This window comes from Ovis aries, chromosome 8 (genome assembly GCF_016772045.2).
Source record: "Ovis aries strain OAR_USU_Benz2616 breed Rambouillet chromosome 8, ARS-UI_Ramb_v3.0, whole genome shotgun sequence".
Classification (NCBI taxonomy): Eukaryota; Metazoa; Chordata; class Mammalia; order Artiodactyla; family Bovidae; genus Ovis; species Ovis aries.
Genome location: NC_056061.1, coordinates 68062254 through 68089949, shown reverse-complemented (window position 1 = coordinate 68089949; position 27696 = coordinate 68062254). Strand labels below are relative to the sequence as shown.

The 27696-nt window shown below is 42.3% G+C and overlaps 1 protein-coding gene across 4 annotated transcripts; it reads left to right on the top strand.

Moving 5' to 3' along the window:
- Positions 1-59: 59 nt before the first annotated feature.
- On the top strand, positions 60-26830 carry ADAT2 (adenosine deaminase tRNA specific 2). Of its 4 annotated transcripts, XM_060419761.1 has the most exons (8): positions 60-210; positions 5678-5868; positions 16758-16862; positions 19214-19249; positions 19701-19851; positions 23189-23295; positions 25946-26018; positions 26109-26830. In XM_060419761.1, the coding sequence occupies exons 3-8, from the start codon at positions 16803-16805 to the stop codon at positions 26150-26152; spliced, it is 471 nt and encodes a 156-aa protein (XP_060275744.1). In that variant the 5' UTR covers positions 60-210; positions 5678-5868; positions 16758-16802; the 3' UTR covers positions 26153-26830. The 4 variants fall into 4 exon arrangements, with proteins under 4 accessions (XP_060275744.1, XP_012038411.1, XP_004011436.1 ...); XM_012183021.5 differs by lacking the exon at positions 5678-5868; XM_004011387.5 differs by lacking the exons at positions 5678-5868; positions 19214-19249.
- Positions 26831-27696: the final 866 nt, after the last annotated feature.

Below are 27696 nucleotides of genomic sequence, written 5' to 3'. Positions count from 1 at the left end.
CCTCACTGTTCGATTCCCCCGGAAACTACGACCCGTATCCGCCGCGTTCCGCAGCCTGCGCTCTTATTTCCCCGCGGCCTCTGATGCTGAGGGAGACAGCCCGGGTGCAGCAGTATGGAGGCGAAAGCGGGGTCCACCGCGGCTACCGATGGCGGGTACTCGGTGTCTGCGGAGGAGACCGAAAAGTGGATGGAGCAGGCGATGCAAATGGTGAGGGGGTCGGGGCGTGGACGCATAGGATAGGAACTTTCTCCGGCTTTTCCCGACCGAGCATTTGAGTAAATGTCCCCGGGGGTCCTTTCTGGGTCTTAATAATCTCGATGGCGCTCACAATCTCTGGGTAAACAGTTGGCTTTTACTGTCCTGAAATGTACTTTAGTCCATTCTCACGTGGCTCTGAGGGAAGGAAGAGAGGAAATACAGAAATTTTTTCTTTTTCACTGTTTTGAAGTAAGCGTCAACATCCCTATTCGGGGGCTGCTGGCACGTGCGTGCTGTGTCCCCTTCTTTCCTGTGGACGCTGGCAGATCCGCGACGTTACATTATTTTGTATGTATAACCCCTTGAACCTACCTAGGACAAGGAAGGAAACTGAGGATTCTTTTGGTAGAGAGCAGGATAAGAACAGGCCCCTGAGCGGTCAGATTCCGCCATTCATTCATTCAGCCATCCGTCCTCTTGCCCTCTGCCCTTTCTTCCCCCACTCCCTTCAGGACTCCTGATTAAGGAGGGGTCTGATAAGCTTTGTGTACAACCCAATCTTTACCCGTACTTATGTGTGCCAGCGAACTCTTTAATAGGGATAAAAGTGTATTTGGCGTGTATGTAAGGAGGAGCCTGGTGGGCCGCAGTCCATGGGGTCGCTAAGAGTCGGACACGACTGAGCGACTTCACTTTCACTTTTCACTTTTATGCATTGGAGAAGGAAATGGCAACCCACCCACTCCAGTGTTCTTGCCTGGAGTATCTCAGGGACAGGGGAGGAGCCTCATGGGCTGCCGTCTCTGGGGTCGCACAGAGTCGGACATGACTGAAGCGACTTAGCAGCATAGGTATATAAATCTTAGACGCACATATATGCATATTTTTAAAAACTTGTTTCTCGTACCTTTTTGAAAGTGGTGGTGGTGGTGGTTTAGTAGCTAAGTCGTGTCCGACTCTTGCCATCCCATGGACTGTAACTGACTCAGTAACAAAAAAAAAAAAAATCTATTTTGTATTACATTCCAGTAAATGCCAAGTATACACTTTTAGGTATAATTGAGACAAAAGTTTTACAAAATGATGCTTAACCTTCCTATGCACAGTTTTCCTGGTATTCCTCTTTCATTCCATTTTGAAAAAACAAATGCTTATACCTGATTTGATTTCATGATGCAGTCTTTCAGTCCACTTCAAAATTTATTCTTCCCATTAAACTTAGAGGATGCGTAACTTTTTGTTTGGCACTTTAATGTTCACATATGCTTTGAAAGGATCTTCCCTGGTGGCTCAGATGGTAAAGCATCTGCCTACAATGCCTGCCATGTGGGAGACTGGGGTTCAGTCCCTGGGTCGGGAAGATCCCCTGGAGAAGGAAATGGCAGCCTACCCCAGTATTCTTGCCTGGAAAATCCCATGAATGGTGGAACCTGGTAGGCTACAGTCTATGGGGTCACAAAGAGTCGGACACGACTGAGTGACTTCACTTCACTTATGCTTTAAATGATTAATTTATAATATGGAACTGTTTGTCCTGAACTCATTTTATGTTACTACATTCTTAAAGCTGGAAAAAAGGAGTTTTCATGTGATATCAAGCTCTGTCCTTCCCCCAAATGATTTCAATACTATCATATGCTGGGCAGCATAAGTCATGAGGATGATAGTAAATGCACGTGAAGGTTGAAATGTCTCAAATTAAGCTGCATTTACATCTTTCTATGGTTAAGAGACCCAGAAGTCATGGGATGTGGGAATCCTGAAAATTTTTTGTCTCTTCTGTTTATTTTCATTTGCTTCAGGAACTATCCTCAGAATATTTATGGGGAGCTTGCACAGATGAAATTTTGAGAGATCCTACCATAGCCAAGTTTATTCAGCCATTGAACGTTTCCCCTTTGTGTATCAGAAATGTGTTTTCTTTCTCTCCTTTCATATCCTCCACACTATTCTCTAGACTTCTGTCCTGAACATTTGAGTCTTTTTACTACCTTTTTTTAAAAAATTAAACTTTTAATTTTGTATTGCAGTATAACCCATTAAGAATGTCGTTATAAAGAAAAGAATATCGTGATAGTTTAGGTGGCTGGCAAAGGAACTCAGCCATACATATACATGTATCCTTTCTCCCCCAGACTCCCTCTCATCCAGGCTTCCACAAAACACTGAACAGAGTTCCCTGTGCTATACAACAGATCCTTGCTGGTTAACCATTTTAAATGTAGCAGTGTGTACCTATTTGATATGACCTTGGGCAAGTCACTTTATCCCCCTAGAGTACTGCGTCCTACTCTATAAAATGGGATGGTTGAACTCCTAGTAGTCTCTAGGGTCTCTCTGGCCTTGACATTATTGTCTCAATGTAAAGTGAAGTTGCTTAGTCATGCCCAACTCTTTGCCATCCCATGGACTGTAGCCTACTAGGCTCCTCGATCCATAGGATTTTCCAGGCAAGATTCCTGGAGTGGGTTGCCATTTCCTTCTCCAGGGGATCGTCCCCACCCAGCAATTGAACCCAGGTCTTCCGCATTGCAGGCAGACACTTTACCATCTGAGCCACAATTGGACTATAAACACCTAAAGATGTGGTTGCCTAGTTTATCTACACAGGGTCAAGGAGGTCCTTAGTTTGCACTTTGTTTTTTTTGGCCAGTAGTATATGTTTCTTCCCACTCTAGAATTCTTGCCTGGAGAATCCCATGGACAGAGGAGCCTGGTGGGCAGCAGTCCACAGGGTCACAGACTTGGACACGACTGAGCGACTAACACGCACACATATGTTTCTTCCAGGTCTTAAAAAAGGGAAAAGAATGCTTGTGATAAATCTTGGACTTTGTCCAACCATCCCTGCCACCTCCACTAAAGAAACTTCAAATCTTAAACTATTTTGAAGACTTGTAGATGTAATAGAAAGTGTCCTGTGTACTTCTGAGAAGAGTTTACAATCAGACCAGAAGCATAGCTAGTACCAGATTCAGAGGCAGCTAATGTGTTCTGAGGAATTTGAAAGTGAGGTGTCCCGTGCACATGTAATAATAGGGAGGATACTAGCATACTTGCAGCACCTGGACAGAATAGACATATTTATATGGCCAATTCAAGTAGCTGAGTGTTTGGCTGATGTTGGTGTTTGTTGAGCGAAGGCCTGGAGGAATTGGAATGGCGATGGATTCTTTAAAGTATATGATGAAAGGCAGAAAACATAAAAGAAGAATGAATAGGTTTTAGTTATATAAATATTGAAGATTTCTACATAGTACAAAGGTAAGATACAAAGTAACAAAGCAAAGGATAGAGGGAAAATATTTGCCATGTAAATAAAAGCACAGGTTTGATATAACCTTGATATATAAAGAACCTTGGCAAAGAGATATACACCCTAATATTGAAAAAGTCAAAGGATATGAAAGAACATGCTATTTCTAAAAGAAACACAGATAATGAACAAGTTAACAAATGTGCAATTTCACTAGTAGTAGATTAAATTCAAATTAAAAAGAGATATAATTTTTCAGTATTCTTGTCTGGAGAATCACATGGACAGAGGATCCTGGCGGGCTGTGGTCCATAGGGTTGAAGAGAGTCAGGCACAAGTGAAGTGACTTAGCATAATTTTTCAGCTGTTAAATTGGCAAAGGTCAAAAACTTGCAATGATTGTTGTTGAAAAGGATGTGTGTGTGAGGAGTTGGTTAGTTGGTTGCTGAAATTGGGGCATCTTTTCTAGAAGGCAACTTTGTTATATACATATAAAAAAGCCTTAAAACTGAGTTTATCCTTTGATCCAGTAATATCTTTATGGTATTTTTTTCCCAAATGAAACTATTTTAATGTTTTCTTTTTCTGATTATATAGATAATTCATAGTCATAAGAAATTTATTTTTATAAATTTATTGACATCAGTTCAGTTCAGTTCAGTCACTCAGTTGTGGCTGACTTCTTTTCGACCCCATGAATTGCAGCACACCAGGCTTCCCTGTCCATCACCAACTTCCGGAGTTTACTCAGACTCACGTCCATCGAGTCAGTGATGCCATCCAGCCGTCTCATCCTCTGTTGTCCCCTTCTCCTCCTGCCCCCAATCCCTCCCAGCATCAGAGTCTTTTCCAATGAGTCAACTCTTCACATGAGGTGGCCAAAGTACTGGAGTTTCAGCTTTAGCATCATTCCCTCCAAAGAAATCCCAGGGCCGATCTCCTTCAGAATGGATTGGTTGGATCTCCTTGCAGTCCAAGGGACTCTCAAGAGTCTTCTCCAACACCACAGTTCAAACGCATCAATTCTTCGGCGCTCAGCCTTCTTCACAGTCCAACTCTCACATCCATACATGACCACAGGAAAAACCATAGCCTTGACTAGACAGACCTTTGTTGGCGAAGTAATGTCTCTGCTTTTGAATATGCCATCTATGTTGGTCATAACTTTCCTTCCAAGGAGTAAACGTCTTTTAATTTCATGGCTGCAATCACCATCTGCAGTCTTTTAAATAAGTCAAATTACATATTCTCTTCATGATTGTAAGTATCCTTTTTTCCTAGGCATAATTATTTCTTATTTTAGTTTATTTTCCTCTCACCCCCATCCCATAGTTCTTTTATTGCTCTGGAATGAATTACCAAAATGGGACATAGGATGTATGTATTTTAAAGCCATCTGTCTAGATGTTTTTAGGTTGCCTTTTAGAACTATACTGCCCAGTGTAGTAGCCACTAGCACATGTGGCTAGTTATTTCATGAATAAGATGAAATTAAATATTCAGTTTCTCAGTCACGTTAGCCGCTTTTCATCTACTCAGTAGCCACACATGGCCAGTTGCAACCATATTGGATGGCACAGATCAAAGGACGTTTCCATTACTATCGACAGTTCTGTTGGATAGCACTGGCCTGAAATGGTCCCAAGTCCATCCCCTGTGTGAGAATGTTCTGTCCTACCCCTGTTCCTACCATCTCTGGAATTATCACTACTGAACATTAGGCAATGTCATAGGTGAGAAGTAATATCTGTGTTACATTTCTTGTTGTTCTTTGGTGAAGTTATCAAACTTTAAATAAAGTTCTCTATATTTTATTATTGTTTTGTAAAATCGCTATTTTTCATGACAGTTTTCTTTTGGAGAGATAGCATATAATAAAGGTCACTGTTTGAATCATCACAGCATATAATTCTAAGGGTGTAGGCTTAGAATCAAATAAAAAAAACAAGAGCATTGCACTATTACATTCCAGACACATCGCCATGGGCTGTGTTTCATACTGACCATATGTGTAAGGCCCTGCTCTATGGTGGTTGTTGTTCAGCCACCACTAAGTCATGTCCAGCTCTCTGTGACCCCATGGACTGCAGCATGCCAGGCTCCTCTGTCCTCCACTATCTCTTGGAGTTTGCTCAAATTCATGTCCATTGAGTCAGTGATGCTATCTAACCATCTCATCCTCTATCATCCCCTTCTTCTCCTGCCCTCAGTGTTTTCCAGCATCAAGGTCTTTTCCAGTGAGTCGACTCTGCATCAGATGGCCAAAGTATTGGAGCTTCAGCTTCACAACAGTCCTTCCAATGAATATTCAGAGGTGATTTCCTTTAGAAATGAGTGGTTTGATCTCCTTGCTGAACAAGGGACTGCTGAACAAGAGTTTTTTCTAGCACTACAATTTGAAAGCATATCAGGTGTGTATTATTACTGTCCTCGTTTTCAGATGTGGACATCAAGGTTTAGAGTTAAGTAAGCTTCCCACAGTTAGGGAGCTGGTAAGGATAGAGATGTGATTTGAGCCCAGCCACCTGTCTTCACCCCCAGTTTGTCCTATGCTGTGTTTGGTTGCTCACTGCTCCCCATTGTACTCTATTGGACCCCTCTGCCTATTCACTTTATTCCCACTGACTACCATGCATTGGGAATCCTAATTAGACATTTGGACTTTTTTCCTCTGTGAATTTCTAGATATATTCTCTTTTGCCCAATTTTATTATTAATTTTTCTTTTAAAAAACCACATTGTAGGGACTTCCCTGGTGTTCCAGTGGCTAGGACATCTTACTCCCAATGCAGGGGGGCTGGATTTGATCCCTGGTCAGGAAATTAGTATGTAGATCAAGAAGCAACAGTTAGAACTGGACATGGAACAACTGAGTGGTTCAAAATTGGGAAAGGAGGTATGACAGAGCTGTACATTATCACTCTGCTTATTTAATTTATATGCAGAGTACACCATGTAAAATGCTGGGCTGGATGAAGCACAAGCTGAAATCAAGATTGCCTGGAGAAATTTCAACAACCTCAGATGTGCAGATGATACCAGCCTAATGGCAGAAAGTGAAGAGGAATTAAAGAACCTCATGATGAGGGTGAAAGTTGAGAGTGAAAAAGCTAGCTTAAGACTCAACATTCAAAAAACTGAGACCATGTCATCCAGTCCCATCACTTCATGATAAATAGAAGGGGAAAAAGTGAAAGCAGTGACAGATTTTATATTCTTAGGCCCCAAAATCACTGTGGACAGTGACTGCAACTATGATATTAAAAGACACTTACTCCTTGGAGAAAAGCTATGACAAACCTTGACAATGTATTAAAAAGCAGAGACATCACTTTGCCAACAATGGTCCCTATAGTCAAAACTATGGTATTTCCAGGAGTCCTATATGGATGTGAGAGTTGGATCATAAAAAAGGCTGAGCACCGAGGAGTTGAATCTTTCAAACTGTGGTGCTGGAGGAGACTCTTAAGAGTCGCTTGGACAGCAAGGAGATCCAACCAGTCCATCCTAAAGGAAATCAACTCTGAATATTCACTGGAAGGACTGATGCTGAAGCTGAAGCTCCAATACTTTGGCCACCTGATGCAAAGGGCCGACTCGTTGGAAAAGACGTGATGTTGGAAAAAATTGAAGGCAAAAGAAGAAGGGAGTGGTAGAGAATGAGATGGTTAGATGACATCACTGACTCAGAGGATGTGAATTTGAGCAAACTCTAGGAGGTAGTGCCGGACAGGGGAGCCTGGCATGCTGCAGTCCACGGGGTTGGGAAGAGTCAGACATGACTTAGCGACTGAACAGCAGCAGCAACATGGAAGTAGATCCCACGTGCTGCAATTACGAATTTGCATGCTGCAGCTAAAACATCCTGTGTGCTGCAGATAAGACCTGGCACAGCCCAATAAATAAATATTTTTTAAAAGTTCTGGTGTGCCTTAAAAAAAATGGTTGAGAATGCTTCGTTCTAAAAAGAAAAAAAAATTACATCATAGGAACTGTTTGTATTTTATAGCTATTTCTAGGAATAATTAATAAGGAATCAGTGGAGATATACAGAGAAGTTCTCCATTTGTTTATAATAGTGAGGAATTTGAAAAATAGCCACATGTGCTAGTCAAACAGTAGGGGACCAATTAAGTGAATCATAAATATTTATGCAGAGAAGCACTATGTAGCCTTAAAAAAATCATGTGCTGAAAAAATATTACTCAACATAGAGAATTGTTGGTAATATGTTTCTAGATGAAAAAGGCAGACTGCTGAACGGTATATATAGTATAAATCTACTTGACTTTTTAGAAAGCTACAAATATGTATATGCAGGCATAGTAAAAGACCTGAAAAATTTCTATTACAGAATAATACCGGTGATCATATTTTGTAGTGTTGGGATTATGAGTGGTTTTTATTTTTTGGTGTGTGAATTTTTTTTACCCCCAAGTTTTCTGCCATACTTACTTTACACTTAGGAAAAAAGAAAGATTGAGTGTATAAATATATCACCAGAGAGTCAGAGGGAGAAAAGTTGCAAGGTTTCTGGAATAAATCGTGTATTATAGTTGCTTTTTCTGGGCACCTAGTATTAGTATAAGATTATGGCATGTCTGAGGGAAATTCAAAAAGAAATCAAGCGCAGACACATAAATTGTATCAAATGTAGTGTGATTAAATGTTTCTTTGTGTTAGGCCTTGTGCCATGTGCTTGGCCGACAAAGGTGAGCAGAACAGGTTTGCTAGTGCTTGGGTCTAGTGCTTCCCTCCAGGAACATGCTGTTTAATTGATGAGATTAAGCCGCACACAAATGAAAAAGTTAATAGTAGCAAGTCCAGGGTCCACAATAAGAGGCAAACATAAAATGCTATCAGATAATAGGTGACAAGGTCCTGAGCAAGTTAGTTGAGTGAAATTACAGGATGCTTTCTTAACTTGAAAAAGGGGAATGGGAGGTAGGTGAGTGGAAGAGAAGGGACGGTTCTCAAGGGGAGGAATCAAGTACAAAGAAATGGAGACTCAGTCTTGGGTTAGGAGGGGATCCAACTATCTGTCCAGAACAGGACTTCCTAACCAGGGCTCAGGTTTTAGGAGGAATCTATAAACCCTGATGCTGTGTGTAAAAGTGTCACGTGCTTGTGCCTTTTTCACGTGGGTGTGTCCATAACTTTCACCAGATTCTCAGAGGGGCTCCAAGAAGCTTAAGGACAAAGGACCTGGAAGGACAATGAAAAGTTCGGCTGACTCAGTCGGCTGGTGGGGAGCATTGGGTGATGGCTGGGAGGCTCTTGGTCTCCAGGTGTGGAGAAGTTTAGTGTGTTACAGGAGAACAGAGCTTCTCAGAGTCATGAGCAGTAACAGCTCTAGTGTCGTTTGACCTTTTGAACGTTATTATTTTCTACCTAAGAGTTGTCCTGGCAGAATTGTCTTTTCCTCCAATTTTCTTTTTTCTTTTGTAGGAGATATACTCGGGTACTCTTCAAGAGTCTATGCACTCTGACCCTCCTCCTCCCCTTCTGCTACCACCAGATCTCTAGAAAGTAGTTTGTAGGAAGGACAGCTTTAGAGAAACTGCAGTCTCTTCTGTCCTAGAGCTGTCTTTATCTGTAGCAGGTGGACCCTGGCTAGAGTGCAGGAGATGACATTTGAAGAGCAAAAGAAATGACATTAAAGACATTTGGAGTAGGGACCAGTGTTTGAGCCAGTGAGAAGAGAGATTTCATTCTTCAGTTTTGAACCTTGGTAACTTATTAATTTATGAAAGACAAAATCACCATTTTAAATAGTAACGGAGCCTCTCAAAAAAGATGAGGTGGTTGAAAACCTACATAGGTACAATTCAGAGCCATTCTGCCGGATCTTTTGTGCATTTGTAATGAAACAATCGGACTTGGCAGAAGAGGTGGTGGGAATGTTGGAAAGTACAAGATGGGATGGATTAAAAAGTCTTTTCGGTGTAATTAAATCTGTTTTGAACTTCACAGCAAAGCAAATATATGTATTGGATATATGCGTATACACACGTGACTCGTTTCTGTGGGGCTGTGAGGTTGTTCTTGCCACCTCCTCCCTAACTCACCATTCCACCTGCTCACTCCTCACCCTCAGTTTAGGCCATTCCTCATCAACAGCATTATTTGCCCTTTTCAAGTACGATTGTCACTCATGCTTTCTGTCTAATTGGGATAGCAGTGGAAGGCATTTTCACAAAAATGAAACAGGAATATAATATAGAGTGGGAAATGGAGTTAAAAGCAGATAATTTTCTTGAAGGAAACGAGAAAATCCGAAGGAAAAAATGAAAGGCCCAAGTCTTGTCCCCTCTCTGGGTGCCTGAGTGTGGCCCTGGCTGTTTTCCAGGTGAACAAGTCGGGATGTGGAAGGAACCTCACCGGGCAGCTTGGGTTTGCCTCTGCCTGCCACCTACTCCCTCCTTCCCTCGGCTCTTGGATCCTCAACTGCAGTTTGAAATGAACAAGTAGCCTCATGTAGTGCTCTTCAGCAGACAGGTTTACAGATAATCCTTGTCACATGCTCCCCTGTTTGTTTACTCTGTTTTTCTTTAAACTTTCTGCGTCTCACTCTTGCTGAACGTCCCCTTTCCCTTTGTCCCTTGAGCTAGCGCTGCTAAGAACCCAAGCACCAGTGAAGTAGCTGGTCAGTGGTGACTGGAGTAGACATTAGAGGCAGAGCTGTGGCTGAGAACCCAGGAACCTTGCAGGTGCTCCACAGAGATTTGTTGAACAAGTGAGTGGAGGATCCAGATTGCCTCGGCTCTAGGCCCAGCCTCACACAGGGACTGATCCTGTAACCTTCCCATGGCTCAGTCACCTCATCTGTAAAATGGGGAAATCACAAACCAGTTGCACAGGGTTATAAAGTACATGAATTAATAATGTGCCTGAACTAGTCCTACATCGGGAGCATTCCAACAAGCTCTCAGCTCTTATTATTTGCAAGCTCAGAATCAGAACACTTGACATACAAACACAAGAGTCTGTTGTAATAGAAACTAGAAATGTAACTTACACATAAGCCTGTCTTCAGGCTACTGGTTTTCATTTTCTCCATCCCACCCAAACTGACCCTTCCTTCTTGGCCCAGTATTTTCCTTGGATCCTCTACAACCCCAGATACTCCTGGTTTTCCTCCTACCTCAGTAGCCATCTCTTCTTAATTGCCATTGTAAGAGCCTTCTGGTTTATTCCACCTTTTATTTTTTTTAATGTTTCATTTTGAAATAATTACAAATTCACAAGAAGTTGCAACACAGTATACAGAGAAGGCCCCAATACCCTTCACCTAGCTTCCTCTAGTGGTAACATATTACATAACTGTAGTGAAATATCACAGCCGGGAATAGAACATTAACCCAGTGTCTGCAGTGCTTGTTCACATGTCATCAGCTTTATCTATGTGCGCTTGGGTGTGCATCTGTGTGTGCAGAGTTCAGTGCAGTTTTGTTACCTGTTTTGTTTGATCACAAGTCTCCTCTTGCTGCTCCCTCTTGCTGCCCCTTTATAGCCACCATCCTTTCCACACCCTAATCCCCAGCAGTCACTATTCTCCATACCTATAGTTTTGTCATTTGGAAATATGGTATACTTGAATATGTCACCTTTGGGGATTTTTTTTTTTTTTCCGACTCAACGTAATTTCCTTGAGTCAGTTAATAGCTGATTCCTTTTCATTGCTGTGTAGTTTTCTGTGGGTGGATGCAACATACTATATTTAACCAGACAGCCCTTGAAGGACATTTGGGTCATTTCCAGTTTTGGATTAGGAGTAAAATTTCATTAAACATTCATGTCTGTATATGACATTGTGTTACTGTATGAACATAAGATTTCATAACATTTCATAAGATTTCACTGTACCCAAGTACAATCATTGGATCATATGTTAAGTGCATGTTTAGCTCTTTAAGGAACTGCCAAACCATCTCCCAGGGTGGCTGTAACAATTTTACATTCCTGCCAGCAATATATGAGATCCTGTTTCTCTGCTTCACTGGCATCTGTTGTTAATACTTTTTATTTCAGCCATTCTGGTAAGTGTGTAGTGATATCTCATTGTGGTTTTAATTTACATTCCCTAATGGTTAATGATGTATCCATCTTTTCATATACTTATTTGCCATCTGTATGCCATCTTTGATAAAATGTTTTTTAGTATCTTTTGCCCATTTTCTAACAATTTTTTTAAACTGTTGAATTTAGAGCTTTTTTTTTTTCATAATCCAGATCTAGACTGTTGTTGATTATGTTGTTATTCAGTCACGAAATTGTGTCTGACTCTTTGTGACCCAGCCATGAAATTAAAAGATGCTTGCTTCTTGGAAGAAAAGCTATGACCATCCTAGACAGCACATTAAAAAGCAGAGACATTACCAACAAAGGTCCGTCTAGTCAAAGTTATGGTATTTCCAGTAGTCATGTATGGATGTGGCAGCTGGACTATAAAAAAAGCTGAGTGCTGAAGAATTGATGCTTTTGAACTGTGGTGTTGGAGAAGACTCTTGAGAGTCCCTTGGACTGCAAGGAGATCCAACCATACACTCCTAAAGGAAATAAGTCCTGAATATTCATTGGAAGGACTGATGCTGAAGCTGAAACTCCAATACTTTGACCACCTGATGCGAAGAACTGACTCATTGGGAAAGACCCTGTTGCTGGGAAAGGTTGAAGGTGGGAGGAGAAAGGAACGACAGAGGATGAGATGGTTGGATGGCATCACCAATGCAACGGACATGAGTTTGAGTAGGTTCTGGGAGTTGGTGATGGACAGGGAAGCCTGACGTGCTGCAGTCCATGGGGTCACAAAGAATCAGACATGACTGAGCAACTGAACTGAACTCTGTGACCCCATGGGCTGCAGCACACCAAGCTCCTCTGTCCTTCACTATCTCCCAGACTTTGCTCAAATTCATGTTACTTGAGTCAGTGATATTATCTAACCATCTCATCCTCTGTCACTCCCCTTTTCCTTGCCTTCAGTCTTTGCCAGCATGAGGGTCTTTTCCGACGAGTGGGCTCTTTGCATCAGGTGGCCAAAGTATTGGAGCTTCAGCTTCAGCATCAGTCCTTCCAGTGAATTTTAGGGTTGATTTCCTTTAGAGTGGACTGGTTTGATCTCCTTGCTGTCCAAGGGACTCTCAAGAGTCCCCTTAAATATGTGGTTTATAAATACTTTCTTCCTGTTTTAGCTTATCTTTTCTTCCTCTTAATGGGATGTATTAGTTTTCTCTGGCTTTGGTAACAGATGCCTGCACACTTGGTGGCTTAGAACAACATAGGTTTATTCTCTTATGATTCTGGAGGCCAGGAGTCCACTCAGTTTCACTTCCCCCAAACCAATGTGTCAGCAGGGCTGTGCGCCCTCTGGAGGCCCTAGAGGAGAATATATTTCCTTGCCTTTTCCAGCTTCTAATGCGACATTTGGCACCCCACTCCAGTACTCTTGACTGGAAAATCCCATGAGTGGAGGAGCCTGGTAGGCTGCAGTCCATGGGGTCACAAAGAGTTGGACACAACTGAGCAACTTCACTTTCACTTTTCACTTTCATGCATTGGAGAAGGAAATGGCAACCCACTCCAGTGTTCTTGCCTGGAGAACCCCAGGGACGGAGGAGCCTGGTGGGCTGCAATCTATGGGGTTGCACAGAGTCGGACACAACTGAAGTGACTTAGCAGTAGCAGTAGCAATGCGACATTCCGGGCTTGGTTCATGGCTCCTTCCCACATCTTCAAAGCCAACAGCGTAGCATCTTCAAATCTCTCTGCTTCCATCGTCCCATTGCTTTCTACTTTATGTGTCAAATCTCTCCCCGCGTCTCTCATAAGGGCAGTTATGATTGCATTTGGGGCCACCTAATAATCCAGGATAACTTTCCTATCTCAAGACCCTCGACAGATATTTGATGGATGAGCACATGATTTGTCTTTCTTGTGCACCCCAGTTTATGTGTCATCCTGAACTTATCTTAAATTTCACTCTCTGTGTGACGATTGCCTTAACTGTGCTGGTTCTTACTGTCTCCTCCCTCCCCAGCTGTCAGTCGTCCTCCCAGCTTTCCTTCCTGCAGTAACCTGTGGTACATTTTTTATTTGTATATATGCACCAAACCTTGGAACTCTGTAGTCTTTCAAACTTTGCGCAAACTGGGTATGCTTTAACTGCTTTTACAGAACTGGGACAGAACTAGCCTGTGGGTAGTACATGACCCAGTTCTGAAGAACGTGGTCTTATGGCTTCAGATACTGTCTCCTTGCACGTCTCCAGGCCTCAGCTTTATCCCACTACTCCAGATGCAAGAGAAGTAGCATATGCTCCCACAACATGCCTCTCCTTTCACCACTGTTGGCCAAATGAAAAGTGTCAGCTGAGCATGTTTGAAGCAGCTAAGGGACCCACGCTAGCGTTATGATAGGGTTATTGCTGGGAGCAGGTGCCTAGTGCAGGAGACCGAACACACACTGATTTCAGCAAAGCCTTCAGCTTGGCACTTCGTGTGCCCTGTGGTGTGTGTAAATACCTCTGCTTCAGTAGGACTGTAGTCTTCTAGAGAGTCTTCCAGCGTGCCCAAACAGGAAATGCCATGCCTTTCTAGAAACAGCGGTACTTGGGTTCTTTAAACCATAGTGAGGTGGAAATGACTGCACTAGTCCAAGGGTCACAGCCGTTTCAGGTTCTTTCCCACCTGTGGTGTCCGGGCATCCCAGAAGTAACCTGCCTGTTTTTGCTCTCTGCCTGAAGAAGTATTCCTTAGCTGTCCTGGGCCCCAGAACTGCTGGGGCTCCTTCAGCCACCATGGTGGTGGTTTAATCGCTAAGTCACATCTGACTCTTTGTTACTCCATAGACTGTAGCCCACCAGGCTCCTCTGTCCATGGGATTCTCCAGGCAAGAATACCAGAGTGGGTTGCCATTTTCTTCTCCAGGGGATCTTCCTGACCCAGGAATCAAACCCACATCTCCTGCATTGCAGGCAGATTCTTTTACTGCTGAGCCAGCAGGGAAGCCCATTCCCTCAACCATAGGGCTGGAAGGAAAATGGACAGCTGGTGATGGAGGGGTGACTCTGCAACTATAATGATCGGTTTACCATCCCTGGGATGGTGGCGAAACTGTGCCTAACCTTACTTTTCTCATTTGTATTTTTCAGTTGAGATATATTTCACATGGGTTTCCCTGGTGGCCCAGCGGTAAAGAATCCACCTGCAGTGCACGAGCTGCAGGTTTGATCCCTGGGTCAGGAAGATCCCCTGGAAGAGAGCATGGCAACCCACTCCAGTATTCTTGCCTGGAGAATCCCATGAACAGAGGAGCCTGGCGGGCTACAGTCCATGGGGTCACACAGAGTCAAACACGACTGAAGTGACTTAGCACGCATATTTCACATACAGTGAGATGCACAGGTCTTAGATGTATTGTTCATTCAGTTCTGAATGATGCAGACATCTATGTAATCCACACCCTTATCACGATAAAGTTTTTTCCTCCCCAGATTTTCCTCCCCAGATTGTGTCCCTTTCCAATCAAGCTACTCATCCCTGTTCGTGATGGAACCACTGTTGCAATTACTTTCATCATAGTTTAGTCTGTTCTAGTCCTTCACTTGAAGGGAATCATACAGTGTGTGCACCTTTGTGTTTGATTTCTTTTGCCTTAGCATGTCTGGGATTCATCCATGCTGTTGTGTGTATCCGTAGTTTGTTTCTTTTTTATTGCTGAGTAGTATTCCATGGTTTGTTTATCCATTCTTTTGTTGATGGACACCTGTGCTGTTTCCTGTGTTTGGCTATTATGAATCAAGCTGTTATGAACATTTTTTTTACAAGGTTTGATTGTTTGTTTTTGCTGGACACATATTCTCTTCTCTTAAGTAAATACTCAGGAGTGGAATAAGCTAGTTGTTCATAGGCTCTTTGTAGGTTTACTTCTTGGGGTTTCCTAAGTGGTAAATGACCTCCCTGCCAGTGCAGGAGATGTAAGAGATGCGGGTTTGATCCCTGGGTTGGAAAGATCCCCTGGAGAAGGAAAGAGCGACCCACTCCACTATTCTTGCCTGGAGGAGCCTGGAGGTCCATGGTCCTAGGGTTGCAAAGGGTCAGACACGACTGAAGCGACTTTAGCACACATGTGTTTTTACTTCTTAAAGAAACTTCTAAAATGTTTTTCAAAATGGTTGGGCCAGTTTTGTATAGAGTGCTCCAAAGCCATTATTGTCTTGCTTAGAACAGAGATTGTGGGCACAGGGAGATAAGCAGTCTGGTCACCTTGATGCTGTTGGAACACCAGAGGATGTTTTCTGTAATTTTTAAAGCATCAAAAAGATTAAGCAAGTGGAATTTCAACAAAGAAAGAATTTTTAAAAAGACTTATAAATGTTACTTATTCTTCTACCTGTTTACAAATACATATGGGCTGTGCTGTGCTAAGTCGCTTAAGTCATGTCCCACTCTTTGCAACCCTATAGAATATAGCCAGTTGGCTCCTCTGTCCATGGGATCCCCCAGGCAAGAATACTGGAGTGAATTTCCATCCCCTCCTCCAGGGGATCTTTCCAATCGAGGGATTGAACCCGCGTCTCCTGCATTAGCAGGCAGTTCTTTACTGCTGTGCCACCTGAGAAGCCTGTACTCTGTCAGAAAATAGTGCTCAGTTCAGTTCAGTAGCTCAGTTGTGTCTGACTCTTTGTGACCCCATGGACTGCAGCATGCCAGGCTTCCCTGTCCATCACCAACTCCTGGAGCTTGCTCAAACTCATGTCCATCAAGTCGGTGATGCCATCCAACCATGTCATCCTCTGTCATCCCCTTCTCCTCCCGCTTTCAATCTTTCCCAACATCAGGGTCTTTTCCAATGAGCCAGTTCTTCACATCAGGTGGCCAAAGTATTGGAGTTTCAGCTTCAGCATCAGTCCTTCCAGTGAATATCCAGAACTGATTTCCTTTAGGATTGACTGGTTTGATCTCCTTGCTGTTCAAGGGACTCTCAAGAGTCTTTTCCAACACCCCTGGCAGTATAAGAACAAGGGTCAAAAGTAGTCTTTGATCAGTCCTGCTTCTAATAAAAGAAAAATTCAGGGAGCTCGGGACCTATGATGGGGATTTGTTCTTGAGTCTCTCTCAATACAGACACAACAGAGAATAAAGGCACTGAATACTGGAGTATGTTTTAGAAAGGGGGACACTGAGCCACGTTTCTTTGCTCTGACTTTTGTTCATGTATGTACTCCTTAGGTTGCCTGTTTCTCTCGTCTTTTCAAGTATTGAACATCACCTGTTAGATTTTCCACTTTGTCTTTTAGGCCAAAGACGCCCTAGACAATACTGAAGTTCCTGTTGGCTGCCTTATGGTCTACAACAATGAAGTTGTGGGGAAGGGGAGAAATGAAGTTAATCAAACCAAAAATGTATGTGAGTTGAATAGTATAATTGGAAACATATGACAATGATGGTAGGCGTGGAATGGATTTCTCGTGGTTGGTGGCAAGATGGATCTGTGTAGTTAGGTGACCATAAGTGGAAGGACAGTTTCCTGAAACCTTTCAAAATGTCTTTTTTTTTTTTTCTGATTATAAAAAGTGATCCATACTGATTTTCAAAATTTTGGATAATTCAGAAAAATTTAATGAAGCAGTAAATTCTTTGGGTCTGATTTTCCATTTCATAGAGCTTTAACACGAGTAAAATCCAAGCAGGGTTTTATTACATCAGAGTGTCCATATAGAAGAAATGAGTCCATCTCCACTTTAAGCAAATGTAATACCTGGAAATTCTACTTTATAAGACATAGCAATTTAGCTCATATTGTATAGCTCATATTGTACAGCTCATATTGTGAAGCTTCACAATTGTTAGCTCAGTTGGTAAAGAATCTGCCTGCAATGCAGGAGACCCTGGTTTGATTCCTGGGATGGGGTGATCTGCTGGAGAAGGGATGGTCTACCCACTCCAGTATTCTTGGGTGTGTAGTACCTTTAATTATTGTGTTCCTCCTAGTCAATTAAAAAGTCACCCTCAATTGATAGCTGTGGAGATATAAAAGGATTGTATAAGGAAAGCTATTCCTATATCAGGTAATTCAGTGGAGTACAGTCTCCACCACCTGCTGTCTCTGAACCTGCAGGTACATTTTAAAAGCTTCCGTGACTTTATTGTGGTTAGGTTGAGAAGTTATGAATTAAGGAAACACTTGTTGAATGTGGTATCACCACACGTGTTACAGTGAGTAGAAATGAAATGATAAGTTTCAGGATTACAAGAAGTGCCCGGGGGACTCAAGGTTAGCTTATAACTTTAACACCCCTCATGTCGACTTTGATCTTACTTGGGAGCGGGAGAACGAGCTGGGGGTGCTATGAGCACTTTCAAGTTCATTCATCACACCTATCAACAAGAAAACTCAGATCTAGTGAAACACAAGCAAAATAGGATCCCAGATTTACAAAACAATGGTTAAGTGGACATCAAGATGCCTGTAAGATGAGTAATAAGCCATGCGTGTGTACGTGTGTTAGTCACTCAGTCGTTTCCGACTCTTTACAACTGCATGGAATGTAGCCCGCCAGGCCCCTCTATCCATGGAATTCTCCAGGCAAGAAAACTATTGCTGACAGATTCTTTACCGTCTGAGCCACCTGGAAAGCCCAACAAGCCATAGTACACCAATTAGTGAATCTACAGATACTTATTTGGGAGTAGAATTTTATATTTTAAATAATTGTCATATCTCCCTATTTGTATTTTGTGGTTCATTGGAGAAGGAAATGGCATCCCACTCCAGTACTCTTGCCTGGAAAATCCCAGGGATGGAGGAGCCTGGTGGGCTGCAGTCCATGGGGTCTGCAAGAGTTGGACACGACTGAGTGACTTCACTTTCACTTTTCACTTTCATGCATTGGAGAAGGAAATGGCAACCCACTCCAGTGTTCTTGCCTGGAGAATCCCAGGGACGGGGGAGCCTGGTGGGCTGCTGTCTATGGGGTCGCACAGAGTCGGACATGACTGAAGTGACTTAGCAGCAACATAGCTTACTTAGCTTCTGGTTCTTCAGCGGTAAAAGAGTTGATTGAGATGATTTAGGTCAGTGATTATTTCTTGAGAACTATGAGGACGTTTGATTCAGTAATTCTGAACCTGATTTCTAAAAAGCACCCGAGTTGGGGAAACTTTGCTTTTTTTTAAGCTCCCCAGTTGGTTCTGGTATGCAGTCAGGTATGGGACCGTCTTTGCCAAAGAACCTTCCAGCTCTGAGTTTATCATTCTGGGCCAGCAGGGCTCCCCTCTGCCTCTGACTTCCATGGCCCCTTGGCCACTGTGCCAGCACTTTGCACAGGTAAATGAACACCTTTCTGCTTGCCCCACCGAATATTATGCTTCTGGAGGACAGAGACTTTTTTCCCCACAGAGTTTAGTGCAGTGCTTGTACATAGTTGACACTAAGTGTAAGTTTATTGATAAACATGTTTATCATGAATACTATAAATAATTGCCACATAGCAGAGTACATATATAGTGTTACGTGTGACTGTGCTTCATATAGTTCATATCACTTTATGAGATGTAGATACCAGAATTACATTTGGGAAAACTAAGGCTTGGAAAAGCTATGTAACTTGCCCAAGGCAATACAATTAGTATTGGATCCATAGTCAGGATTCAGACTGAAGTATGGTTGACTTCAAATTTTGTGCATTTCTCCTATACCCTACTGCTCCCAGAAGGTATCTGAAACTGATACCAAACCTCTGCTTCTCTCTAGAGTCTGCCAGTATATAAAATCCATCCCAGAGAAAATGTAAGTGATGATATCCCAGTGATGACATTCTAAATATAGATTTGTTTAGAGTGAGGTCCGTGACAGTCTTGAAAACATATTCGAACCTAAAACACATGCTTATGAAAGTTTCAGCTTCCTTGGAAATATTCAGGAACCATAGACATCTTTTTTTATTTGAGACTTATCTCTCTGGTATTTTAATTGAAAGAGTGTCCCCTAAAGTACTTAGATACTTAACTAAAAATAGAGCAGTAATTCCTGTGACATCTCAGATTAGGTATCTTTTGTTGGCAAGGCTATGGTACTTGAACTAGGAAATCCACTGTCAGCTGCTAAGGGTGTCCTGAAACCTTTATTCGCTGAAATGTTTGCAGAAACAATAGGCCCGTTTTTCATATTTACTTTGGAATATTTGTAAAATACTGTTACATGTAGCCAACAAGGTCAGTGCAGGCAGCTCTCTTTCCAGGCTACTCGACATGCCGAAATGGTGGCCATTGACCAGGCCCTAGACTGGTGCCGTCGCCGCGGCAGGAGTCCTTCTGAAGTGTTTGAACACACCGTGCTGTACGTCACCGTGGAGCCTTGTATCATGTGCGCAGCTGCTCTCCGCCTGATGAGTATCCTTTGACTTAACAGGTTCGTGTCTCGCACTCATCTCATGAACTCAAAAATGGAAGGTGGAACGAGAGTGGGAGGGAGGCTCCTCCCACCAGAGGGAGGAGCTTATATGTATTCAGGTGGCTGAGTCACGATGTTGTACAGCAGAAACCAGCACAGAATTGTAAAGCAATTATGTTTCAATTAAAAAAAAAAAAAAAAAAAAACAAAGGCATCAGTGTAAAACAAAAAGGTCCAGACAGTGTTATAAAACAAAAAAGATTCTACTATATGTAAACAGAATTATGAAACAAATTTTGGAAGATATACTTTACAAAATACAGTGTTCCTTGGCCAAAACATTTTTTAAGAAAGACTTTTGAATAATGAAGTCTTTTTTTTTAAATATCAATAAACTATAACAAGCAAGTGAGAGCAAGAAATGCTTCAAGCTAACTTAAACTGTCAGGTAAAGACAGACCATAAATTAGACTATTTAACAGTGTACATGAGAAAAGACCTGAAGAATATACACCTATTTTGCCTTTGGTGAACAGATTACAGGTGACTAAAATTTCTCTTTCTCTGTTTATAAGTCTTTATTGTTTCAGTTCAGTTCAGTCGCTCAGTCATGTCCGACTCTTTGCAATCCCATGAATCGCAGCATGCCAGGCCTCCCTGTCCGTCACCAACTCCCAGAGTTCACTCAAACTCACATCCATCATGTCGGTGATGCCATCCAGCCATCTCATCCTCTGTTGTCCCCTTCTCCTCCTGCCCTCAGTCTTTCCCAGCATCTTTTTCATTGAGTTAGCTATTCACATCAGGTGGCCAAAGTATTGGAGTTTCAGCTTCCACATCAATTCTTCCAATGAATATTCAAGGTTGATTTCCTTTAGGATTGACAAATTTGATCACCTTGCAGTGTGAGGGACTCTCACCAGCACCATAGTTTGAAAACATCAATTCTTCGGTGCTCAGCCTTCCTTATGGTCCAACTCTCACCTCCATACATGACTATTGGAAAAACCATAGCTTTGACTATATGGACCTTTGACAGCAAAGTGATGTCTCTGCTTTTTAATATGTTGTCTAGGTTCATCATAGCTTTTCTTCCAAGTAGCAGGTGTCTTTTAATTTCATGGCTGCAGTCACCCTCTGTGGTGATTTGGGAGCCTAAGAACTGAAAACTGTAAATAAATGGGAAGTTGATACAGTTACAGCTCTGCAAATTGTATCTTTCACAGAGTAAGTGACACAAATACTGAATACAGCAAGTTAGCCTCTAAAGATCTTTTTAAAAATTATTTGATAGTTCAACAATTGTTGAATCTCATGCTAGCATATTCTTATGTATTTATTTTGGTTGTTGCTGTTCAGTCACTCAGTCGTGTCTGACTCTTTGCGACCTGTGGACTACAGCATGCCAGGCTTCCCTGTCCTTCACCATCTCCTGGAGCTTGCTCAAACTCATGTCCATTATTTTGGTATTTTGGGTGTGAATCATTTAATCACTAAAAATAATAGAGAGGGTTTTGAGTATGATAAGACATACAGTTTCCACTTTGTAAACTCTCTGCCCATCACGCCATCCAGAGTGGCTCTGTTTTAGTCTGGTTTATTCTGAGCCACAGTTATATTTGCTTGAGGAAAGAACAGAGGAAAAATCTGTTATTTTTAACAGGTGAAAATCTCTGGATTAAATTCCTGCCTCCCTTCTGGCTCCAATTCTCTAGTGATTCCAAAATATCTCCTTTAGGAGAGGCCAGAGAGAGCGCCAAGCTGCAAGCATTTAGCAAATATACATTCAGTTTTCACTCCATTTGCAGTTGTGAGATGTTAATTTTTAAACCTCTAAGTGAAGTGAAAGTTGCTTAGTCGTGTCCAACTCTGCAACCCCATGAACTATACAGTTCATGGAATTCTCCAGGCCAGAATACTGGAGTGGGTAGCCTTTCCCTTCTCCAGGGGATCTTCCCAACCCAGGGACTGAACCAAGGTCTACCACATTGCAGGCAGATTCTTACCAGATGAGCCACAAGGGAAGCCCAAGAATACTGGAGTGGGTAGCCTCTCTCTTCTCCAGCAGATCTTCCCGACTCAGGAATCAAACCAGGGTCTCCTGCATTGCAGGCAGATTCTTTACCAACTGAGCTATCAGGGAAGCCTAAAACTAAGTTATATTCTAGAAGGAACTTCCTGAATTAAAGGGTGCTTAGACCTGGAGAACTCTTTATTACTCTGCATATTTATTATAGGCAGAGTACATCATGAGAAACGCTGGGCTGGAAGAAGCACAAGCTGGAATCAAGATTGCCGGGAGAAATATCAATAACCTCAGATATGCAGATGACACCACCCTTACGGCAGAAAGTGAAGAGGAACTAAAAGCCTCTTGATGAAAGTGAAAGAGGAGAGTGAAAATGTTGGCTTAAAGCTCAACATTCAGAAAACAAAGAACATGGCATCTGGCCGCATCATTTCCTGGGAATAGATGGGGAAACAGTGTCAGACTTTATTTTGGGGGGCTCCAAAATCACTGCAGATGGTGACTGCAGCCATGAAATTAAAAGACGCTTACTCCTTGGAAGGAAAGTTATGACCAACCTAGATAGCATATTCAAAAGCAGAGACATTACTTTGCCAACAAAGGTCCATCTCGTCAAGGCTATGGTTTTTCCAGTGGTCATGTATGGATGTGAGAGTTGGACTATGAAGAAAGCTGAGGGCCGAAGAATTGATGCTTTTGATCTGTGGTGTTGGAGAAGACTCTTGAGAGTTCCTTGGACTGCAAGGAGATCAGCCCTGGGTGTTCTTTGGAAGGACTGATGCTAAAACTGAAACTCCAGTACTTTGGCCACCTCATGCGAAGAGTTGACTCATTGGAAAAGACTCTGATGCTGGGAGGGATTGGTGGCAGGAGGAGAAGGGGACGACAGAGGATGAGATGGCTGGATGGCATCACCAACTCGATGGATGTGAGTTTGGGTGAACTCCAGGGATTGGTAATGGACAGGGAGGCCTGGTGTGCTGCAATTCATGGGGTCACAAAGAGTCGGACACGACTGAGCAACTGAACTGAACTGAACTGAGACCTGGAGAAAAACCTCTGGTCTGGCAGCAGTGGAATTTGAACCCACGACTCTGAAGAGACTAGAGCCTAAATCCAGCACCTTAGGCTGCTCAGCCATGCTACTTGATTGCAAAGCTGAATTTTTAAGACTAAGCCCAAGTTTAATTATTTTTAAGGGTAGCGTGGGCTTTCCTCTCTAGAATAGCTGGTATAAACCCACCCTAGTTTCGTCACAATATGCACTTGAACTGCCTGTTCTCTGTAGGACCTTAATTCTTTCTTAGGAATCCCGCTAGTTGTCTATGGCTGCCAGAATGAAAGATTTGGTGGCTGTGGCTCTGTTCTGGATATTGCCTCTGCTGATCTACCGAGTACTGGGAAACCATTTCAGGTAACATGAACTGTTATACTTTCTCTTTCTTTCTAAATACTCTTATCTCACCTGCGAGCTTGCGGGTAATTAGCGTGTTGTCAGTACACCAACGAGCCATGACCAAACCAGGTGGGTGCTGAGAACCTCTGGTCAAGGTCGTGGAGGCCTCAGTGTAAGACTGCAGGCAATCATTTCCAGGAGAGTGCTTAGCTGTCTCAATGAACAGAATCCCTCCAGAAGGAGAGTTCCAGCCTTCCAAGCTTTCCTCTGACAGTCTTCACCGACACCATCAGCTGTGTGTAAGGACCCTACCACTATGGGCCTCTCCCCTCCGCATGTGTGCCTGGCTCCGTGCTGTACCAAATTTGCACGATGCATAGTCTGTGTTGGTGACTATAGCAGCCATTTACAGTGAGTATACAAAATTTTTCACAAAGTCAGTCGTTTTGCTTGATTGCCCTGTACTATTTTTGGCATCTAGCAATCAATACCTGATTTCATTTTTTTTTCCCTGCCTTTTTGATATTGAAATTTCCCCCAGGCCCAAGAATCCAGTTAGAAATTCTACTTTCTCTTTAACTTTGACACTTCTCCCAGAGTTTTCGTGTTTAAGGCTATGATCAGAAGGAATTTTTATTTCAGAGTTTGGTCTCTAGACAATTACCAGTTTCCATAAATTGGTTTGATTTTTTTTTCTCTCTAAGATGTAAGGTTAATCTTAAAAGTATTATGCTTTAAAAAAGAAAAGGACTTAACAAATGCTGGACATGGTGTGTAGTTAACAAAGATCTCAGATATTCTTGGGAGAATATTAAGTACCTATGAAGGGCTAAATTTGGTTGAATCCCAATGAGAACAAGTTTTGGAAAACATTCTATTTTGAGTTTTCCCAGCTGAACATTGGCTTTCCCAACAAGCCCTGCACTTTTGAGAACAGATAACTTTTACCATCACATCAGAAAAGAAACCGTCATAGGATGGAGAATGAGCAGTACAGTTAGCTTGATCATTAAAACAATCCGCAAAGTGATTTGCTTTCTTCCAGTCACTTCTATCAGTAACTCAGATTTTGCCTACATAACTCTTTGCAAATGAATTGCTGACTCTGTACTTCATTTATGAGAAAGATCTGAAGAATTCCTCAAAGCTTCTCAGCTGAACAAAGATGAGCCCTTAGATATCAGACAAGGGTGGAACATTTCTGTCCAACATGCCAGTGATGTTACCAGTGGCATTACCAGTGACCACATCACGTTGTGCCCCTTCAAAGGCCTGTATATTTTGACTTCATTTTATTGCTCTAATTTCTTTCCTTGTACTCCCTTAATAATCACCCCAGCACTATCAGCTGGTTGTCTCACAACCTAAGCTTATTCCTGCTCTTTCCCTGAGATGATCTGCTCAGTCTCTCTAAATATTCTCTACTATTAAGTTTCATCCCCCTACTGTTATCCCAGTTTCTTATTCTTTCACATGTTGATCCTTTCTCTGAAAGAATCAAAGATAGAAGAAACTGAACACTCAAAAAATATCCTCTGTAGTAAGGTTCAACTAGTTTTTTCTGTAAAAAGCCTGAGAGGAAATATTTTAGCTTTTGTGAGCCACTTATATCTTTGTCACACACACACACACACACACACACACACACACACATTTTAACCCTTTAAAATATAAAAACCATTCTTAGCTGACCATTTCTAGCTGCGGACTGCCAACCCGAGCTCTATAGAATCAAACACTTCATGGGCCCCTGTTAAAGGAGAGCAGATAAAAATAGCTTAGTGCTCAGTGAGCACTCACAATGTGCCAGGTGTTTTAATTAACAGGGGCTATGTTATCTAATCTCATTTTGTCGTTGTCATTCTTCATTTGCTAAGTCATGTCTGACTCTTTGTGACCCCTTGGACTACAGCATGCCAGGCTTCCCTGTCCTTCACTATCTCCCAGAGCTTGTTCAAATTCATGTCCATTGAATCAGTGATGCCATCCAAGCGTCTCATCCCCTGTTGCCCCTTTCTCCTGCCTTCAGCCTTTGCCAGCATCAGGGTCTTTTCCAGTGAGTCAGCTCTTCGCATCAGGTAGCGAAAGTACTGGAGCTTCAGCTTCAGCATCTGTTCTTCCAATGAATATATTCAGGGTTGACTTCCTTTAGGGTTGATTGGTTTGATCTCCTTGCTGTCCAAGGAACTCTCAAGAGTCTTCTCCAGCACCACAGTTCCATAGCATCAGTTCTTCAGTGCTCAGCCGCCTTTACGGTCCAGCTCTCACATCTGTACATGACTACTGAAAAAACCATACCTTTGACTATCTAATCTCATTTTAATTTTCACAAAATCCTTTTGGGTTAATTGCTATAATTACCTATATTTTACATTTGAGGGAACCGAGGCATAGAAAGTTGAAGTATCTTACACAAGATCACATAACTAGTAGGTGTATGGGGATCATGCAGTTAGTTGATTGAAAAATAATAATAAGTTGATTAGTGACATTTAATTGAGGTATTTTTTTGGAAATATGCTTCCTTACTTATTTTACTAATATCCATGAGACGTATTGACGTTATCTGGACTATGTTTACATAATGGTGTATGTGTTGCCATTTTCATGGAATGCAGCGCACATTTTCCTAGGCCTGTGTTCATTCTCAGCTTTCTTATTTCATCAGTGCACCCCTGGATATCGGGCTGAGGAGGCAGTGGAGATGTTAAAGACCTTCTACAAACAAGAAAATCCAAATGGTCCGTTTTCCCCTCCTGTGTACACATACTTGGTTGGTATGAAGCCAGTCTGCGTGGGCCTACCTCTTCATTTTCTCTTTCTTTTCACAGCACCAAAATCAAAGGTTCGAAAAAAGGAATGTCACAAATCCTGAAGTTGTTCTAATGAAAGACTCATGCCCCTGGGACGACATTCTTGGACAGAAAGCTGTTGACATCGTTGAAGCATATGTTTATATATTGTCCATAATTTGCAGGAAAATGGTTTCTCATCATTTGCTCTGTTAAGGGAACAAATGAGCACTTTTTAAAAGGATGACAGTTGCAAACAACTCCTAGCTTTTCCACAAGCTGGAAGACCATTTTTAAGAAGGGGAAAAGTTAAAGATTGAGGTTTTAGAAATTAGCAAGCAGTGTCTGTTCTTCATGCCAAAATCATTATGCCTGGTCCAGGAATGCACTGACTTTCAGAGGATGTGTATCCAGACTCAGTTGCCTGGTGTGTCTGCCTGGAGAGCATCACCCGACAGACAGCTGCTCCAGGCCTTTCAGATGGGGACCCTTCATCCTTGGCAGCCACCACGTTCTCCCGGGTTGCATGTGTAGGGGAGGGGGACTTCCTTGGAAGTTGTATTAATATATGAATCATATACATATTGGACCACGATCCTGTGGTCCTTAGAAGAGATTTTTGCTTTTATAAAGCATTTAGAGAAAATACATACTTTTAAAACACATGTTCATCATTTAACAGCATACTGCTATCATAAAACCTTATTCATGCCTTCTTTGAAGATGAATCATCTTAAAAATAAAAGAAATGCCTAAGTGGATGACTCTTTCTTTGTTACTGAGCAACTCTACTGTGCCAGGCCCTGTTCGTTCACTGAAGTGAAAGTTGCTTGGTCGTGTGCAACTTTGCAGCAACCCCATGAACTGTAGCCCTCCAGGCTCCTCTGTCCATGGAATTCTCCAGGCAAGAATACTGGAGTGGGTTGCCATTAGCAAAATGAAGTATCTTGCCCTCATGGAGCTTCTAGTCTAACAGGAGGAGACAATGATCGTAATAGATTATACAGTATGTTAGAGGTTGATAAGAATTATGGCAAAAAGAACAAGGCAGAGGGGGTGGGCATGCCCCTCAGTAGGAGGAATGGTTGCAGGACTAAATAGAATGATTCATTACACCTGAAATCAAACACAGCTATTTCTCTATGAAAATCCAGATTTAGAATTTAAAGTCTACAATGTAAAAGTGACTTCCCTGGCAATCCAGTGGTTAAGACTCTGAGTTTCCACTGCAGGTAGCAAGGGTTCCATCCCTGGTTGGGAAACTAAGATCCCATATGCCATGCAGCGTGGCAAAAAAAAAGAAAAAAAAAAAATCTAAAAGTGTGAGCACAGCCCTAGAAAGGGTATCCACAGCAGGAAGCTCGGATACTCACCTTCCTGACTGTAGCAGTGGTTGCCACTATGAACCTCAGCTTTGCAGAGCCTCTTGGGGATGCTCTGTGTCTGCCCAGAAGGGGGCCTCGCTGTTCCATCAGAAACCCAGCTCCAAGCCTTGGAAGGCAGCTCCTTCTCGGTTGCATTTCTTCAGTGGATTCATTTACTTGATGCAAAGCATCTGTATTTGTTGGTTCTGCCATTTGAGTGATGTCTCTGACTTGTTTGTTTTGAATTACATTACAGGCTGGAA